This window comes from Cervus elaphus, chromosome 4, assembly GCF_910594005.1.
Source record: "Cervus elaphus chromosome 4, mCerEla1.1, whole genome shotgun sequence".
Classification (NCBI taxonomy): Eukaryota; Metazoa; Chordata; class Mammalia; order Artiodactyla; family Cervidae; genus Cervus; species Cervus elaphus.
This window is the reverse complement of record NC_057818.1, coordinates 65,394,655-65,412,458: the sequence shown is the minus strand read 5'-3', so window position 1 is coordinate 65,412,458 and position 17,804 is coordinate 65,394,655. Positions and strand designations below refer to the sequence as shown.

The window sequence follows — 17,804 nt, the reverse complement described above, 5'->3', positions numbered from 1 at the left end:
CACTTAGAACATGCTTGGGCCAGATTGGTGCTTGAGTGCCTGCTCCTGCAAGGCTTGGGGACTTGGCACATGCCACTTCCCGAGCCTGGAATAGCGTTCCTTGCCAACATCTTCCTTGGCGAATTCCTAGTCATCCTTCAGAACCCCATCCAGTTATCACTTCACTGGGGAAGTCTCTGACCTCCTCACATGCCCACCACAGGTTCAAATGAAAGGTCTCCTCCAGGGATGCTCCGTGCCACGTCAGTTAGAGCGTATGACGCTGTGAATCTCTACTGTGAGTGCCAGCAGGGTCTATTTCCCCAACCAACCTGTCTTCTTGAGAGCAAAGAGTGGGGCACAAATTAGGTCTCAGGGGCCATTTACTGAATGAGTAAGTTAATAAATATGTATGTTAAATATATCTCCCTGATACCCAGCTCGCATCTTATTCATAAAGTCTGCCCCAGCAATCTGCCAGACCCCACTTCCTGTGAATTCTGCCTCCCTCCTAGGAACTCATCAGCAAACCCTCCAGTCGGGGAGACAGAAGTGGGGGCGTGCCTTGGAAGAGCAGGGTGATGGAAGAGAGAGGAGGCGGTTTCTGATACGACACACGGACAATGTTGGCTTAAGGAGCTGCGCCGCGCGTTCTGTCTGGTCTCTGGGATCACCCAACGGAGACTATGAACGGTCCAGTTCCCCCGCGACCGAGCGACCCCCGTTCGGGGAAAGAGACAAGTTCAGAGCCACAGAGCCCGCAAGCTCGCTCAGTTATAGGCGCTGCGCTGTTGGTGGTTTGGTTCGGGGGTTCCCCAGGTTCCCCCCACCCGCTCCCCCAGGACTTGCGGAGTCAGACAGTGCAGGGGTGTGAGCGTCCACTGGTATTTGGGAACCACGTGTCCCGGTCTGGAGAGAGGGCGGCGCCTCCTTTGTGGCCGGGGAAGAAGGAAGGAGGCCCCGGGCCCTGAACGGGGGCGGAGGCTCGGGTTTCTGCCTCACCTGCTGCTCCCAAGCACCGAGGAGCTGCGGCGGGGGGTGGCTGGGGGCGCCTGCGCTGCGCCCGCCTCTTCCCCGGGACCCGGGAGTCCGGACCCCCATCGCCTCCCCCCTCGGACCCCGGAGTCTGGACCCCCCAGCCCGTTCTCCCTCAGGCCCGGGGGTCCGGACGCCTGGCCCCTCCCCGCTCAGTCCCGGCGGTCCAGACCCCCAGCCCCAACCCCCTCGGACCCCGGAGTCTGGACCCCTAGGCGGTCCTCCCCAACCCAGGACTGCAGCCCCCGCCGAATGCCTTCACAGCACCCTGTCCTCCAGCTGCACGTGAAGAAGGGGGCTGGGCTCGGCCAGGTCGGCGTTGGTCCCGGCCCAGAGCCCCTGAGACTTGCGGCTGTGGCCTCCCCGCTCCGACCCCTGTCTGCCCATCAGTGGGGCATCCGTCCCAGCCTGCCCCACCCCACCCCCCGAGACTGGCCAAGCTCAGGAAACATCTGTGGCACGGACGGGCAGGGACGCAAAGTGACAGAGGCGGGGCACAGAAGAGCGCAGACCCCCCCTCCCCAGCGGCGGCACCCGAGGGCTGGGGACGGGGGAGGGGTCACACCGGCCGGCTCCTCTGCGCCCGCCCGCGGCCGGCACGCGGGCAGGCGAGTCAGCCCTCCCCTCCGCGGCTCCCTCCGGGGACACCCCTCCCTCATCCTCTAGGCCACCTGGGGCTGCCAAACTTGCCCTTCAGGTTTGGCTCCGGCCGCCCCGCCCCTCCTTCCTCCAGGAAGCCTGCCTTGACCCTCTGAACCGCCTCTTCTGGGCTCCCAAGTCACTCTCAGCGTTGCTGTTGTAGGACCTGTGGAAGAAAGACCTCATCTTTGTGGTTGCAAACACTTCCTCGCATTTTCTCTTACCCTGGGTACAGTACTCAGAGCTCTCCATAAGTCCCCTACGTCCTCCCAAAGCTGTGATCCCCACTTTACAGTTGTGGGGGTTGGCACTGAGGCACAGAGAGGCTAAGTAATTTGCCCAGGGCCACACAGCTAAAACGGGGCCAGACCATGAGCTGGTGACACAGAGTAACAAAGGATGCCGGGCCTAAATTGTATGTCTGGACTTCACTGGTGGTCCGGTGGTTAAGAATCCGCCGGCCAATGCATGGGACACGGGTTTGATCCCTGCTTCAGGAAGATCCCACATGCCCTGGGGCAGCTAAGCATGTGAGCCCTGGAGCTGGGACTCTGCAACATAAGTCCAGGCACTGCAACTCGAGAGAAGCCCTCACTCACCACAACTAGAGAAAAACCCGCCCAGCAACGAAGACCCCGTCCAGCCAGGAAGAAAGGAATAAATAAAAAGTAAATTGTGTAGTCTGAGTTCAACCTTCTCCACCACTTATTAGCTGTGGGATCATAGACAAATGACTTGAATATGCCTCAGTTTCTTCATGTATAAAATGGGGATAATCAAACCCATTTCATAAGATGTTGTGAGGTTTATACAAACCCACACTGCATACTCAGAAGAAGATATAAGCACACAATAAGTATTACCAAAATGATTAAGTGGCAAAGGCAGGACTGGAATCCACACCCACCTGGGCTCTTTACCATAATACCATATGTATTATCACTCTTTCTCTCTGTTATTTCCTCCCCTTCAATCCAGGATGAGGATGTGCCTTCTCTGGTTTCCAGCTTCACTTAGTATAGTTTGTGGGGTCAGCATGCGTTCACTGAAGCAATAATGCACAGAAGGGTACCAAATGCAAAAGTGCATTAATTCAGCAAATGTCACTCCAGCACTTACTACACACAAAATCCTATGCTATAAGCTGCAGGTAGTCTAGGGACTGAACATACAATAGTCTTTGTCCTTGTGAAGTTTACATTTTAATGAGGGAGACGTAAAATAGACAAAATGAACAAGTAATACAGTGTGTTTAACCTCATCTTTAAATTATGAAATTAAAAGACGCTTGCTCCTTGGAAGAAAAGCTATGATCAACCTAGACAGTGTATTAAAAAGCAGAGACATCACTTTGCCAACGAAGTTCTGTATCGTCAAAGCTATGGTTTTCCCAGTAGTCATGTATGGATGTAAGAGTTGGACTATAAAGAAAGCTGAGCGCGGAAGAATTGATGCTTTTGAACTGTGTGTTGGAGAAGACTCTTGAGAGTCCCTTGGACTGCAAGGAGATCAGAGCAGTCCATCCTGAAGGAAATCAGTCCTGAATATTCACTGGAAGGACTGATGCTAAAACTGAAGCTCCACTACTTTGGCCACCTGATGCAAAGGGCCGACTCATTGGAAAAGACTGATGATGGGAAAGGCTGCAGGAAGGAGGAAAAGGAGGCAGCAGAGGATGAGATGGTTAGATAACATTACAGACTCAATGGACATGAGTTTGAGCAAACTCCAGGAGATAGTGAAGGACAGAAAAGCCTGGCGTGCTGCAGTCCATGCAGTCGCAAAGAGCCGAACATGAGTCAGCAACTAAAAAACAACAATACAGTGTGTTAGAGGGTGATAAATGATCTGGAGAAAAATTAAGTGTTGGTCTAAGAAGAAGAGACTCTGAAGGAGAGGAGGGGTCAGAGGTGCTGCCTTGTGGAATAAGGTGGCCAGCCAGGGCTCTTTGATGTGATATTATTCAACCAAAGACCTGAAGAAGGTGGGAGAGTAAGCCCTGAGGATACAAGAAAAGCATTCCAGGCAAACAGCATAGCAAGTGCAAAGGCCCTGAGGCAGAATGGCACCTGGATGCTCAAAGAGCAAAGGAAGGTATAGAAGAAAGTCTTCTCTTCTACCCAGAGAAACTGGGAGCCACCCAAGTCTTTTGAGAGGGGAGTGACTTGATCTGACTCAGGCATGAACAGAATCTGTTCTTGGAGACCTAAGCAGGGAGGAAGACACTAGGAAGACACTTGCTGAATGTGTAACTATGATTAAGCCTCCAAGCCCTTGTGGGCCTCAGTTTTCTCATCTGTGAAATGGAGCCACCCCAGCACTGAACCTCACTGGGTTTGGGGAAGAAGTGGGTGTACAACTCAGTCCTTGGAGACCGTGGCACAGAGGAAAAAATTTCATGCCAGAGGAGTCTGTTAATTTTATCATATTCTTGGAGTTGTGTTGGGCATTGAATCTTAGCTATCATCATCTGTCATTGGAATTACCGAGGGAGGTTTTCAAAAGAAGAGGGAAGGGGGCTGAGGGCACCGGTGGAGACAGAAACCCCAGAAGGAGGTGAGCTCAGCGGGATGGACCTCAGCCCTGGGATTAGAAAGGCGGGCCCCAGGTTCAAAGCCCACGCTGCACATTGACCATGAACAAGTGGCAGTTAGCTTCACAGAGATACCAGGAGAAGTTGGAGCGGGGTTTCTGACGCCACATTGCTGGGGCTGTTGTTCTCCTGTTGTGATGGAGACAGTGCCGGCTCCCCACCGCCGCCCCGAGTCCCGGCCCCGCCCAGGGCCGCTCCGGGAGGCTGTGCCGGGAGTGCTCAGGTATGCGGAGGGGGGAGGGCCTGGAGGGACAGGAAGGACGGGCCGCGGCCGGGAGAGCAGGGCTCAGCGCCTCGGCCTGTCAGAGGCAGGCCGGCAGGTGAGGGGCCCGGGGAGAGACCCGGGTCCTAGGGAGGAGGGCCGGGGGCCTGGACCCCTGGGTCTGAAGGAGGAGGGGCGGGGGCCTAGACCCCCCGGCTCTGAGGGAGGAAGGGTGGAGGGGCCTGGACCCCCGGGTCTGAGGGACGAAGGGTGGAGGAGTCTGGACCCCCGGGTCTGAGGGAGCAGGGGCGGGGGCCTGGACCCCCGGGTCTGAGGGAGGAAGGGTGGAGGAGTCTGGACCCCCGCGTCTGAGGGAGCAGGGGTGGAGGGGCCTGGACCCCCGGGTCTGAGGGAGGAAGGGTGGAGGGGTCTGGACCCCCGGGTCCGAGGGAGGAGGGGTGGGGGTCTGGACCCCGGGTCTGAGGGAGCAGGGGTGGAGGGGCCTGGACCCCCGGGTCCGAGTGAGGAGGGCCGGGGGCCTGGACTCCTGGTCTGAGGGAGGAGGGCCTGGGGGCCTGGAATCTGGGTCTAAGGGAGGAGGGGCTGGAGGCTCTGATTGCTGTCTGAATGCGCAGGGGCTGCAGCTGGGATTCCTAGATCCTGTGGTCACGTCAGCCCTCATCCCTTTGCTGGCTTCCAGGGCTCCGGGCTCCAGGGCTCCTCCGGGTGGCAGGAGCCCCCTTTTCCAGCACCATGAGCACCATCCCTGGGTAAGCACCCCCGTCCGCCAGGCCCCCAGCCCCCACCCTTCCACCCACACCCACAGGTGGCATTTCCAGCAGCCCAGGGCTGGACACTCGGAAGCCTCTGAGCTGCCTCCCTCCCACTGCCAGTCAGACAGGCCTGGGTTCAAATCCCATTGCCAACCTTCAGCAGTGGTGTGGCCCCAGCAAAAGACATCACCTCTTCAAGCCCCAGTCCCTCCTCTGTGAAATGGGCGATTTCGAGAGCTTGACAGGATAACACACGTGCAAGACTTGGCTGTCTAACCAACAGTGGGTGCTCAGCTCATGGGAACCACTATGGCTGCTGCTGTTATCTGATTTTTTTTTTTTTTTAACTTCTTTGGCCACATTGCATGGCTTGTGAGATCTTAGTTCCCCGACCAGGGATTGAACCCTTGCCCCAGCAGTAAAAGCACTGAGTCCTAACCACTGGACTGCCTGGGAATTTCCAATTGTTATCTTATTAAATATTGACCTAGGGCCTAGTGCGTGCCTGCTCAGTCATGTCCGACTCTTTGTGACCCCATGAGCTGTAGCCTGCCAGGCTCTTCTGTCCTTGGGATTGATTCTCCAGGCAAGAATACTGGAGTGGGTTGCCATTTCCTCCTCCAGGGAATCTTCCTGACCCAGGAGATCAAACGTGCATCTTCTGTGTCTCCTGCATTGGCAGGCTGATTCTTTACCAAGTGATAACCTGGGAAACCCTGGGTTGTTTATCATGAAGGGTCAAGTCTCCTGGAGTGACCAGGGAGAAAGACAAAGAAGCATGGAAACAGGTGTCTGGGAGATGTAAGGGAATGATTTCTCCAGCCCAGAGGTAATCAAATTGTGGGGAGATTTGACTGACCAGAGCAGGATGAGGAGCAGAGGTTTGACTGAAAGGCTTTCTCATCCTTCAGCTCTCATCCCTGACCCCAATCAAGCTCTGAGCTCTTATTATATGTGGGGAAATGGGGATTCAAGGATTCTTCTAGGAGAAAGTGACCTTGAAGAGGAGGTTGAGGACAGGTTTTGGCAGGAAAGGGCCCGTGGGGGTAGGAGGGGAAGACGATAACTTCTCAGCTACTCCCAATACCTGTTGTTCTGTCACTAAGTCATGTCCGACTCTTTTTTGACCGTCTGACTGTAGGAGAGTCTGCAAAACACTCCAGTGGCTTCATCTCACTGAATTCACCCAACAGCCCCACTGGGTGGAGACTGCGCAGCTGACCCCTGAGAAACTGAGGCAGGAGAGGTTGTCTCTCCACCTCCCCCCACCCCAACCAGAGTCTTCTGGTAAAGCAGGAACTGATAGGGGATTCAAACCCAGCTCTGGGTTTGAGAGACCACACCCCCCACCACCACCCAGTACCACTGCCCTACTTACCTTATTAAAGTCCAGCTCCAGCTCTGCCTTGCTGCTCAGAACCCTCCGTGGCTCCCCACTGCCTTTGCAAGCTCTGCCTGGCAATCAGAACCCCCACCATCTGCTGACAGTTCCCCCAGCCCCTCTCACCCCTCTTTTCCTTCACAGCCCGGAAGCTTCTCTCAAACAGAGTGCCAAGTCTATCTATGGTGAGTTTAGGGGCCAAGAAACCCCAGGCCAAGAGAAACTAGGTCTGAGGGACGAGGTAACTGAGGACCCGAACCTCTGGGTCTGATGGGGGAGTGACTGGGGGCTTGGACGCCTAGATCTAGCGGGATGGGCTGGGGGCTGGGTCTCCTGGATCAGAGGGAAGAGACTGGGGGCTGGGTCTCCTGGATCAGAGGGAAGGGGCTGGGGGCTGGATCTCCTTGGTCTGGGGGAGGGGCTGGGTCTCCTGGGTCTGGGGGAGGGGCTGGGGGCTGGGTCTCCTGGGTCTGGGGGAGGGTCTGCGTCTCCTGGGTCTGGGGGAGGGGCTGGGGGCTAGGTCTCCTGCAGCCATTCCCCTTCACCCCTACAGAACAGAGAAAGCGCTACTCCACTGAGGTTATGTCCGACGTTTCCACCAATGCAGTCAATGTGAGTCTGGGTCTGTGTTGCCGAGGGTAGCCTTGTGGGAGGAAAGGCAGGCCTGAGGAGATGGGGGTGTTGAAAGCAGCTGGACTTCCAAGCAGCATGAACTTGGGAAACAGTTTGCTCCTCTGCAAAGTGGACTTCTTCTACCTTGCCTCAGACGTGGGTCTGCAGGTGAAGAACTCAATTCCACTTTCATCTGCCAACTTTTCCTCGGGACCAGCTCTTGTGCTGGACATCTGGATCATGGGGACAAGTCAGGTGCCATCCCGGATGAGTAGGGAGTCAGACAAGGTCCAGAAGTACCAGCAAAATGTGCTCTAATGGGGGTAGAGGTGCTTAGAAGGAACGAGGTGTAACCCAGACCATTCCCTGCCTTCAAGGGGTCTTGCGGGAGAGCTAGACCCAATTATTAGTCATTCAGATGGGAGACACAGCAAGGGCACTGGGGGGAGGTGGAGCAGGTGCTCAGAGAAGGCCTCCCAGAGGAGGTGTGGTTAGTCCTGGGGCGAAAGGGCGATCCCAGGGGGATCCTCAGCCCACCCGGCTTCATCCTGGGGCCCACTGCTTCCTCTGTGGCCCCTGCCAGCACCTGGTGACCTTCTGCCTGGGTGAGGATGCCATACACACTGTGGAGGACGCCTCGCAGAAGCTGGCCCTCATGGACAGCCAAGGCCGCATCTGGGCCCAGGACATGCTGCTGAGCGTGTCTCCCAGCCACGTCACGCTGCTGGACCCGCTCTCCAAGGTGCCCGGGGCGCGCGGGGGGAAGGAACCGCTGAACCGAGAGCCTGGCCCTAGGGGCATCAGGGGCGTTGCCCCCTTTTTGAGCCTCACTAGCTCATCTATGACCCCTACCCCCGGGGGGGGGGGCGGCGTTGCCCTGAGCAGCGCCTACTTCTGCCGGCCCCGCTGTCGTGGTCACTCAGGAGTTTCCGCGGCTCCGGGCCTCAGTTTACCCGCTGCCCCACCCCTGCAGGAGGAGCTGGAGTCCTACCCGGTGAGCGCCATCGTGCGGTGCGACACGGTGAGGCCGCCGGGCCAGAGACGCCCTCTGCTGCTGCTCGTGTGCCAGGAGCCGGAGCGCGCACAGCCCGACGTGCATTTCTTCCAGGGCCGGAGTGTCGGGGTGAGCGAGCCGGGCCGGGGGCCAGAGCCGGGGGCGGGGTGGGGCGGGCCCTCTCCGCTTGGGGCGTGGCCTGGGGCAAAGGCGGGGTCGGGGTCTAGGAGGGGGCGTGGCCTGGAAAGAAACTCTGTAACGGAGGTGGTGGGTGAGGACAGGTTGAACTGAAGGGAGGTGCGGGCGGAACCAAGACCAAGGCTAAGAGCGCGAGCACAAAGGCAGAGAGAGGGGCCCGGGAAGCAGCCGGAACTAGTGTCGGCGTGAGTGTGGTCGAGGCGCGAGGTACCACCCGGACCGGGCCTCCGTGGAGGCGAGCAGTGGCCTAGGGCAGGGACAGTTTTAGGTCAGGGGCGTGAGCCCAGGGCGTGGGCGCGCATGGACACAGTGCGCGGGCGCTGACTACACGTGATCTAGGGCCGAGCCGAGGAATCGACCCGGAGCGCAGCGCTGAGCGGGCAGTGGGTGGGGTGAGGTGGGGTGGGGTCGTGGCCTGACGGCGTGCTTGGCAGGTGGAGTCGATCCAAGAGGAAATCCAGAGAGCTCTGCACAACTACCGCTCGGGCTGCGGGGAGCGCAGGGCGGCGGCACTCAGGTAAAGCGGCTGGACTGTAAGCGGAGGGGAGAAGAGACGACGGGGAGGTCTCTGGAGGGCCGGCTCCCTTCTTTGGGCCTCAGTCTCCCCATCCGAGAAATCGGTTGGTACCACTAGCCTGGAGCAGAGACAGTTTTAAAGAGTCAAACCCTCTCCAAGCCGCCTATACCTCCCAGACAAGTGTACTACCCCGCCCTCGGTTTCACCTCCCTCTGCCTCAGTTTCCCTCCAGAGAGGCGCGCTCCGCACTCCCGAATCCATATATCGATTTCCCCCTACCGCTGCGAATCTCGGTTTGACCCCTTTGGGCCACCGTGTTTCCGACTGTTGTTCAACCGCTCAGTCCTGTCCGACTCTTTGCAACCCCATGGACTGCAGCACGCCAGGCGTCCCTGTCCTTCACCGTCTCCCAGAGTTTGCTCAGACTCACGTCCATTGAGTCAGTGAGGTCACCCAACCATCTCATCCTCTGTCATCCCCTTCTCCTGCCCTCAATCTTTCCCAGCATCAGGGTCTCTTCTAATGAGTCGGCTCTTCGTATCAGGTGACCAAAGGACTGGAGTTTCAGCTTCAGCATCAGTCTTTCCAAAGAATATTCTGGATTGATTTCCTTTAGGATGGGCTTGTTTAATCTCCTTACTGTCCTTGGGACTCTCAAGAGTCTTCTCTAGCACCACAATTCGAAAGATTGAAGCCCCGAGATTCTCTGCTCGCTGGACCCCTCGGTGTTCCCAGCCTGCCCGCCCTTGTCCCTCCGCAGGGCTACGTCAGTGGAGCCACAGCAACACCCCTCGCCCGTCGCCGAGGCCGCGCCCCTGCCGCATCGCCCGACATTCCGCGCGGCGATCCACACCGTGCAGCCGGCCGCGGGCCGCGGGCGACCCCAGGCGGAGCCCATCCCAGAGGCGGAGGAGACGCGGAGGCCGGGCCGGGAGGAGGTCTGCCTCAGCTCTGACCCGGCCTCCCCAGACCTGGGGCCCCGTGGCCCGGACCTGGCCAGTCTGCAGGCGGAGCGGGATGTGGTGAGCGAGGCCGGGCCAGGGCCAGGGGCGGGACTGACTGCAGGTGTGAATCTTCTGTCAGAGGGTGGGGCTTGGTCCTGGGACCTCGGTCAGACTTCTGGGGGTGTGGCCGGTGGTGACAGGATGGGGGCAAGGTCAAGCATCGGGGCGCGTGGCCTGGCCTGAGTGTGCCCCGGTGCTCTTGATTTGTGGGGCTTTGGACGCGGGGCGGGGCGGGATGAGGGTCTGGGATTCAGGGGTTCCGTGCATCCCCATGCCCTGGCCCCCAGGACATCCTGAACCACGTGTTTGACGACGTGGAGAAGTTCATATCCAAGCTGCAGAAATCGGCCGAGGCGTCCCGAGTGCTGGAGCACCGAGAGCGCAGCCGCAGGACCCGGCACCGGGAGGCCGGGGGTGAGGGGGCGCCATCCAGCGGCAGTCCTGAACAGCCCCTCTCTGGCCCTCCTGGGCCACTCCCAAATATCCTCCCTCTCCCCGGGTCTCCCCCTGCACCCCCTGCCAGTCTGACTCCCCATCGCGACCTCACTGGGTCTCTGTCTCTCTCTTTGACCCTGCCTGATGCTGTCTGCACGTCCCCTGTCACCGCGCCTGCCTTCCTACCCACAGACGGCCTCCTGGCGCTGCGGGCCAAGCCGCCCTCAGGGGCCGAGTACACCGACGTGCTTCAGAAAATCAAGTACGCCTTCAGCCTGCTGGTGAGCACGCACCCACCTCGGGGCCTCAGGGGGGGAGAGGAATAGCGAGTCGCACCTGTCCACGAACACCAGCACCTCCCCGACTCTCAGGCCCGGTTGCGCGGCAACATCGCCAACCCCACCTCCCAGGAGCTGCTGCACTTCCTGTTCGGACCTCTGCAGATGGTGAGACACCCCCAGCCTCAGCCCTGCAGCACAGGAGTCCACTTCAGGCAGGTCTGACGGCCTGCCCACTCCTGCGCCCCTGCCAGATTGTAGACACCTTGGGCGGCCCGCAGTTGGCCAGAGGCGTGAGGCAGCCGCATCTGACTTCGGAGGCTGTGACACTGCTGCGCGACAACGTCACTCAGCGTGAAAACACGCTCTGGACCTCGCTGGGGGACTCTTGGACGCGCCCGGGGTAAGGCGCAGGGCTGGGGGCAGGAGGCATGCTATTTAAGGGGCGGGGCGGGGCGGGGTGGGGCGTGGTGATTGGAGGGACAGGACTGGGAGGCGGGAGGCGTGGTGACTTAGGGGAGGGGCTGGGAGGTAGGAAGCGTGGTGATTGGAGGGACAGGACTGGGAGGCGGGAGGCGTGGTGACTTAGGGGAGGGGCTGGGAGGTAGGAAGCGTGGTGATTGGAGGGACAGGACTGGGAGGCAGGAGGCGTGGAGACTTAGGGGAGGGGCTGGGAGGTAGGAAGCGTGGTGATTGGAGGGACAGGACTGGGAGGCAGGAGGCGTGGTGACTTAGGGAGGGGCTGGGAGGTAGGAAGCGTGGTGATTGGAGGGACAGAACTGGGAGGCAGGAGGCGTGGAGACTTAGGGGAGGGGCTGGGAGGTAGGAAGCGTGGTGATTGGAGGGACAGGCTAGAAGGCAGGAGGCGTGGTGATTTAGGGGAGGGGCTGGGAGGCAGGAGGCGTGATGATTGGAGGGACAGGCCAGGAGGCAGGAGGCGTGGTGATTTAGGGGCGGGGCTTGAAGGTAGACAGCGTGGTGATTGGAGGGAAAGAGCTAGGAGGCAGGAGGCGGGGTGCTTTAGGGGCGGTGCTGGGAAAAAGAGGCGTGGCTGTAGGAAAGATGGGGTTGGGAGAGAAAGGTCATTGTGGGGCTTAGCTAGAGGGTGTCTTCAGAGAAACCGAAGTTCTGGTGGGACTAGACAAATGCCACGACCCGATTGGAGGGAAGGCCAGAAACTCTTGAGTGTCGTGTGACACAGTCTGCTGAGCCTCAGACAGCAGCTGTCCCCTTTGGCGGTGTGGCAGTACCCAGTGGTTTCTTTCCTAGGCAGGCCTATCAACTCCAGGCTCTGCGGTCATAATGTGCACCCAGAACCTGTATTCTCAATCCCTCCCCTTTCCCCAAGGAGCGTATTGTTTTCTCTGTTTAAAAAAGTTTCAAAAATAAATCTTAAAGTTAAGTAGTTAGGTTTTTTGTAGCATGATTTAAAAAAAAAAAAAAAAGACTCAACCAGAGCTCCAACAGGAATAAAAGGCAGGACTTCCAGGAATGGAGCAGGGCTATAGCAAGGAGGTGGGCTTGGGAAACGTTTGGTCTGTGGATTTGGAAAGGGCGCACAGCTTTTCGGAGGCTGGCAGCTTCATGGGAGCAGGTGCAAAGCTAGATGCTGGACTTAGGGGAAAGGGGTGGGAGACCCAGTTTGGAGTCAGAGGTGAAATTCAGGAGAGTAGAATCAGGATATTTACAAAGACAGTTGACGTCATGGATGCAACTTAGAGTAAGGGGCAGGTCTTGGTTTAAAGAAGAAATGGAGGGGGGTTCAGGATGGGGAACACATGTAAATCCATGGCTGATTCATGTCAATGTATGGCAAAAACCACTGCAATATTGTTAAGTAATTAGCCTCCAACTGATAAAAATAAATGGGGGGAAAAAAGTGTTTGGCACATTAAAAAAAATGGGGGGAGGTAAGGTTACATTTGTTGGGTTACAACAAGGCTTAAGGGAAGGGGGAAACCTTCCTGAAGTTACTGACAGTGATAAGTCTGAAGTCAGACCTTCAGGATCCCTGAGCCCTCGGCCCTCCCTTGGTTGCAGGGTGGACCTGCCCCCAGAGGAGGGGCCCCCATACAGACCTGAGTTCTACAGCGGCTGGGAGCCCCCAGCCGTGGACCCACAGGGCCGTGCCTGGGAGGACCCAGTAGAGAAACAGCTACAGCATGAGAGGCGGCGCCAGCAGGTGAGGCTAAAGCTTCAGCTCCCGCAGGTGACACGGGGGTAGGGGCGTGAGCGGGGGTCCCGGGGGTGCAGGCCGGGCCCCCCTGACCTACTGCTCTTCCGTCCTCCAGCAAAGCGCTCCCCAGGTCGCTGTCAATGGGTGAGTGTCAGTGGGTGAGTCGGGTCAGTGGGGTCCAGGTGGGTTGCGTCCTGGGGGCTCCCAGTGCTGACTCCGCTCCCCCTTTTTTCTTTTTCTTTTTGTCTTCCCGGTTCTTCGAAGGTGGGTGAGGTGGTGATGAGGCAGGGGCCGGGGCAGGGAGAGGGGGGAGAATCAGGGAGGGAGGGAGAGGGTCCCAGTTTTCTGGGTCCAAGGGAGGAGGGTGCTGGGAGTGGGTAAATCTGAGAGAGACCCCTGAATCCCCAAAGATCTGGAAGGAGGTGGCTTGGTTTCCGAGGGTCTGGAAAGCCTCCCACCTGGGTCCCTATGAAGACAGCATTCTAGGTGTTGTAGAGAACAGGCTGGGGAATTGAACATTCGGGTTTTGAAGAAGAGATCAATCTGGTGCTTGGAACCTTGGAGAGCCGGGGAAGTAGACTTGCGACTTCGGGGGCCAGGGGGCAAGTTTCTGGGCAAGTTAGAAAGTGGTACTATTTCCAAGCTCCTGAGAGAGAGAAAGACTGGGAGGCTGGACCCTCACTTTCCCAAGACTCTCAAGCAATTGTCTTGGTCCCTGCTGGCTGTCAGACTGGGACCTTTTAAACATTAAATAGTTTAGGAAATCAAAGCTTGAGATCTGGGCTCCTAGGTCTCCAGAGGAGGAAAAGGACTGGGGGTGCAGGTCCATAGTTCCAACAAGCAGTGGGGGTGCAGGCTCTTGGGTCCCCGGGGAAGAAGGGCCTAGAGGAGCCAGGATTCCCTGAGCAAGCTGGGGGCAGGCATGAGGGAAGCCATGTGAGATGAGAAGAGAGAGAAGCAGCAGGTGTGGAGGAGAAGTGGGTCTGGGTAGGGCTGGGGCAGAGAGTCTCAGCAGAGACGGCGTGCGGGGAGCTGCCAGCCTCACACGGGGGGCGCCTCGGCCCTGAAGATCCCCTTCTCCCTTGCACAGGTAGGCGTCATGGGGCTGAGGTGCCTTTAACCGGGGTGTCAGAGCTAAAGGTCTGCTCACCTCCCTGCCAGCTGCCTGGTCCAGCGGACCCCCTTTTCCCTGCGCTTCTGAATCTTGACACCCCCAGCTTTTAACTCACCTTTTTGGGTTTTGTTTTTTTTTGCACTTCAAGTTCTTTGTGGGGGGACCTGGAAATAGCTATAATCCCTCCCTGAAAGAGTGAGAGGTCTGTGATGTTGTACAGGCTAGCAGTTAAAAGAGCTTAGGGTCATGGGAGCATTCAGGTTCATGCCCAGGTGAGTGCAAGTACTGGGTTGGCCCAAAAGTACAGGACAACCTGAACAAAGTGTTTGGTCGACCCAAAAGAATGGAATTCCTCAGGACGCGAGCTCAGGCCAACCTGCCGAGTCCCCAGTGCAACTACACCTCTTTCTTGCTCTATGACCTTTACATCACGGTTTCTCTCCTGTGAAATGGAGATAATAATTGGGTCTCTGGGAGGAGGAAGGAACTACTAAGAGGCTCAAACTCATGGTTCTACCAAGGGTTGTCTCAGTATCAAGTCAGCTAGTATATGTAACAGACTTTGAATGGTTTCTGGCATATAGCAAGTGCTATGTACGTGTTGACTATTGTTATTACTATGCTTAGGAGTTATCATTTATGCATGAGCCCAGTATATAGTAGATGCTCAATAAATAGCAGCAGTCTCTAGCTGTATGATCTGGGGAAAGTGATTTTATTTCTCTGAGCCCAAATGTTCTCATCTAGAAAACAGAGCTGATGCTAGTACTCACATCATGTGCTTGCTGCGTGGTGCTGGGCGTGAAAGGAGCACAGTATATTCAAACTGGCATTCCAGTGTCAAACCTCTGTTAACAGTATTAACCTGCCCCCTCCCCTCAGCCTTGATCCCCTGCTTGGCTTTAACTCCAGCTCACATCAACTCCTAAAGGCCCAGCACAGTGACGCTGGCTGCCTCCTTACCCCCCAACTCTTCCCCTTCTCCTCAGTCACCCAGACGGGGAACCAGAAGCTGAGCCCCAGGGGCCGGAGCCGGCGGGAAAGTGGGCCCTATGTAATTATGACTTCCAGGCGCGCAACAGCAGTGAGCTGTCCGTCAAGGAGTGGGACATACTGGAGGTTAGAGGAGTAGGGGTAGGGGTGAGGAGGTGGAGTCCACGCAGCCCTTGCTACAGACACAGCCTCTGAACCCTCCGCTGTATCTCTTCCAGGTCCTAGATGACCGGCGCAAGTGGTGGAAGGTTCAGGACCAGCGGGGGCAGAAGGGATACGTACCCTATAATATCCTGACACCCCACCCGGGGCCGCGGGGGGGCTGCAGTCTGGTGAGCCGGGGCAGACTCCTGGGTCCTGAGGGAAGAGGGGCTAGGGGGTCAGATCCTGAGAACAAGGGGCGTGGGGGTTAAGGGGTCAAAATCCCTGGAAGAGGAGGTGACTGGGGATTCAGACATTTACCTCCAGGAGAAGGGACTGTGACTCAGTCCTCTCTCTGATCCAAGTGCTTCCCTCTTGTTCCCCTCTCTAGGAGAATAGCACGGCCGTTCCCCCTCCACCACCAGCGCCGGCCCCGGGCCCAGCTCCGGCTACCCCTCCTCCACCAGAGCCGGCCCCGGCCCTGGCTCCCCCCGCTCTTCCCGCATCTGCCTTGGCCCCGGCCCCTGGGCCCCTGCCCCTTCCCCCTCCACCACCAGCGCCAGCCTTGGCTCCAGGAGGAGCGCAAACCCAGGCTCCGGCTCCGGCTCCAGCTCGGTCTCCCAGGGACAGCTGTGAGAACCTCAGCAACTTGGACTCGGGCAAGAAGGGTGAGTGGTGGGGGCACCCTTTCGAGGGAACGGTCCTTGGCCTCACTTTCCAGGCAGAGAAAAGGAGGCTCCCGACCACTCATCACGGGAACGCTGGAGGTCCCTGACCCTCTGGGCCCTTCGCCCTGAGTCGTTCCTCCTTCCTGTTTTCCCACCTGCAGAGAATTTCTGCCCGATGCTCATGCTCAGTATCAACGAGGAGCTGCAGGCACGTCTGGCCCAGGGCCTCACGGGCCCCAGCCGCGCAGCCCCGGGGCCTCGCGCCCCGGAGTCGCAGCTCAGCCCTCGCTCCAGCGCCTCGGAGGTCTGCGCCTGGCTGCAGGCCAAGGGCTTCAGTTCAGGGTGAGTGTAGTGTTTGCCGGCTGGGAGGCTCGGGTTATACACGCACTAGAGGCGAAGCGCTCCGAATGGCCCAGGGGGCGTGGCAGACCACGGGGGGCTGGGATTGGTCCAGGACGGGGGCCTTGTCTGAGTGCAACTATGAACGTCAGGCTGTGATTGGCCTGTTTTCCTAGGCTCCGATTGGAGTCACCACGGAAACCTCCCCTGCGAGGCGCTATGGTTGGTAGAGCGGGAGTCAGGAACCTTCGGCAGCTGATTGGACGAAGGCCTAGGGGCGGGCAAGACGTGGTTGGTGGGGCTGACATTCGAGCTGCGATTGGCCAGTCGCAGGCCTGACCGTACTCTCAATACCCCTGCTCAGGACCGTCGCGGCGCTGGGAGAACTGAGCGGCGCTCAGCTGTTCTCGCTGCCGAAGGAGAAGTTTCGGGCGCTTAGCCCCGAGGAGGGGGCGCGCGTGTATAGCCAGATCACGGTGCAGCGCTCGCTGCTGGAGGTGAGCCGGAACCGTCGTCCCAAGGCCCGGGCCGGGGAGGGCGCTGAGGACCCTGACGATCCGGTCCTGATTTCCAACCCCCACCCCCCGCCCCCGTCCTCCAGGACAAAGAGAACGTGTCAGAGCTGGAGGCAGTGATGAAGAAGCAAAAGAAGAGAATGGAAAACGAGGTGGAAACGGAAGTCATTTGATCCTTTCCCTCCCCTCCACTCAGAGTTTCGAGGCAGCCCCGCGGGAGATCGGACTCTGCAGACTGCCCTCGCCAACGGGATTAGATCCCTCCAGGGATCGGCGACCTGTTCCAGCCGTGGTCTTACCCTGTCTGGGTAGATAAAGAGGCCCGTCCTTGCTGGAGTCTCCTGAGCGAGTGCTCTCGGATTGACCGAGAGCTGGCTTTAGAGACAATTCGGGGGACGTGCTTGTGCTCGGGAGCCCTGTGCCTTGTGATGTGCGGCCCAGTCTATAAACAGCCTCCTCTTAGCAGGCGGTGTCAACGGCTGTCCTCTCTCTACCCAGGTGTCAGGGGCCAAGCACCTGCCCTTCACCCCAGCTACAGCCTCACAGGAAGTGAATACAGGAGATGTCCCCACCCTCCTTGGTTTCTTCCTCTGATCCTCCTCTCCCTCCCTGGGGCCCCAACTGAGACTTCTGCCCTCCCAGCCTCCAGGTTGTCCTGGACTGAACATCCAGCGTCCCGGTGCACCCCACGCTCAAAACCCGCTTCTAGCTCCCGACTGCAGTCTTGGTCCTGAGTATTTGGTCCCTGCCTCTCCAGCCTCATCTCCCACCCCCTCAACCCCCATGCATCCTGGCCCTGCCCGGCTCCACACACCCACGTGCACACCAGCCTCCCTAACCCCTGCCGCCCCTGCTTTCCCCCTTAGCACCACCACCTGCAACACATTTGTTTCTGGATGCCTCCTGACTCTCCTCTAAAATGTATCGGATCTTTACCTGTCTCATTCGCTACTCTATCATCGACGGGCAGGCCAGGGCCTGGCAAGACCAGGACCCCGAATGACCGTGTGAATGAATGAATGAATGAATGCCCCAGCCTGGAGGATGGCTCCATTGGGCTCCAGACGACTGTTGCCACGCTGAACTGAACAGCTTGCACTAAGAGATTCCTATTCCCCAAACTTTAAATGCTGGTAACTGACGCAAATTTGTTTCAAAAACTGTGATGGCAAGAGCCGAGCTCCCCAGCCCAAGAGTCACAGCCCCTATCCCTTGCCT

General features: G+C 58.3%; 1 protein-coding gene across 2 annotated transcripts; it reads left to right on the top strand.

Annotated features, from left to right (window-relative positions):
- The first annotated feature begins 4,470 nt into the window (after window positions 1-4,470).
- On the top strand, window positions 4,471-17,048 carry EPS8L1 (EPS8 like 1). Of its 2 annotated transcripts, none has more exons than XM_043900211.1 (20): window positions 4,471-4,566; window positions 5,149-5,218; window positions 6,747-6,787; window positions 7,156-7,214; window positions 7,798-7,956; window positions 8,188-8,337; window positions 8,841-8,923; window positions 9,684-9,945; window positions 10,215-10,341; window positions 10,555-10,643; window positions 10,734-10,808; window positions 10,895-11,043; window positions 12,681-12,822; window positions 12,932-12,960; window positions 14,920-15,049; window positions 15,142-15,255; window positions 15,456-15,732; window positions 15,894-16,074; window positions 16,436-16,568; window positions 16,673-17,048. In XM_043900211.1, exons 2-20 carry the CDS (start codon window positions 5,202-5,204, stop codon window positions 16,757-16,759), a joined length of 2,304 nt encoding a protein of 767 aa, XP_043756146.1. In that variant the 5' UTR covers window positions 4,471-4,566; window positions 5,149-5,201; the 3' UTR covers window positions 16,760-17,048. The 2 variants fall into 2 exon arrangements, with proteins under 2 accessions (XP_043756146.1, XP_043756147.1); XM_043900212.1 differs by having other exon boundaries at window positions 4,510-4,566; window positions 5,084-5,218.
- Window positions 17,049-17,804: the final 756 nt, after the last annotated feature.

What these genes read in the sequence shown, in the direction of transcription:
- EPS8L1 (XM_043900211.1), top strand. An exon ending in TGCTGGACCCGCTCTCCAAG is followed by an intron (nt 7,957 to 8,187) that starts GTGCCCGGGGCG and finishes CCACCCCTGCAG; the next exon opens with GAGGAGCTGGAGTCCTACCC. An exon ending in AGGAGTGGGACATACTGGAG is followed by an intron (nt 15,050 to 15,141) that starts GTTAGAGGAGTA and finishes TATCTCTTCCAG; the next exon opens with GTCCTAGATGACCGGCGCAA.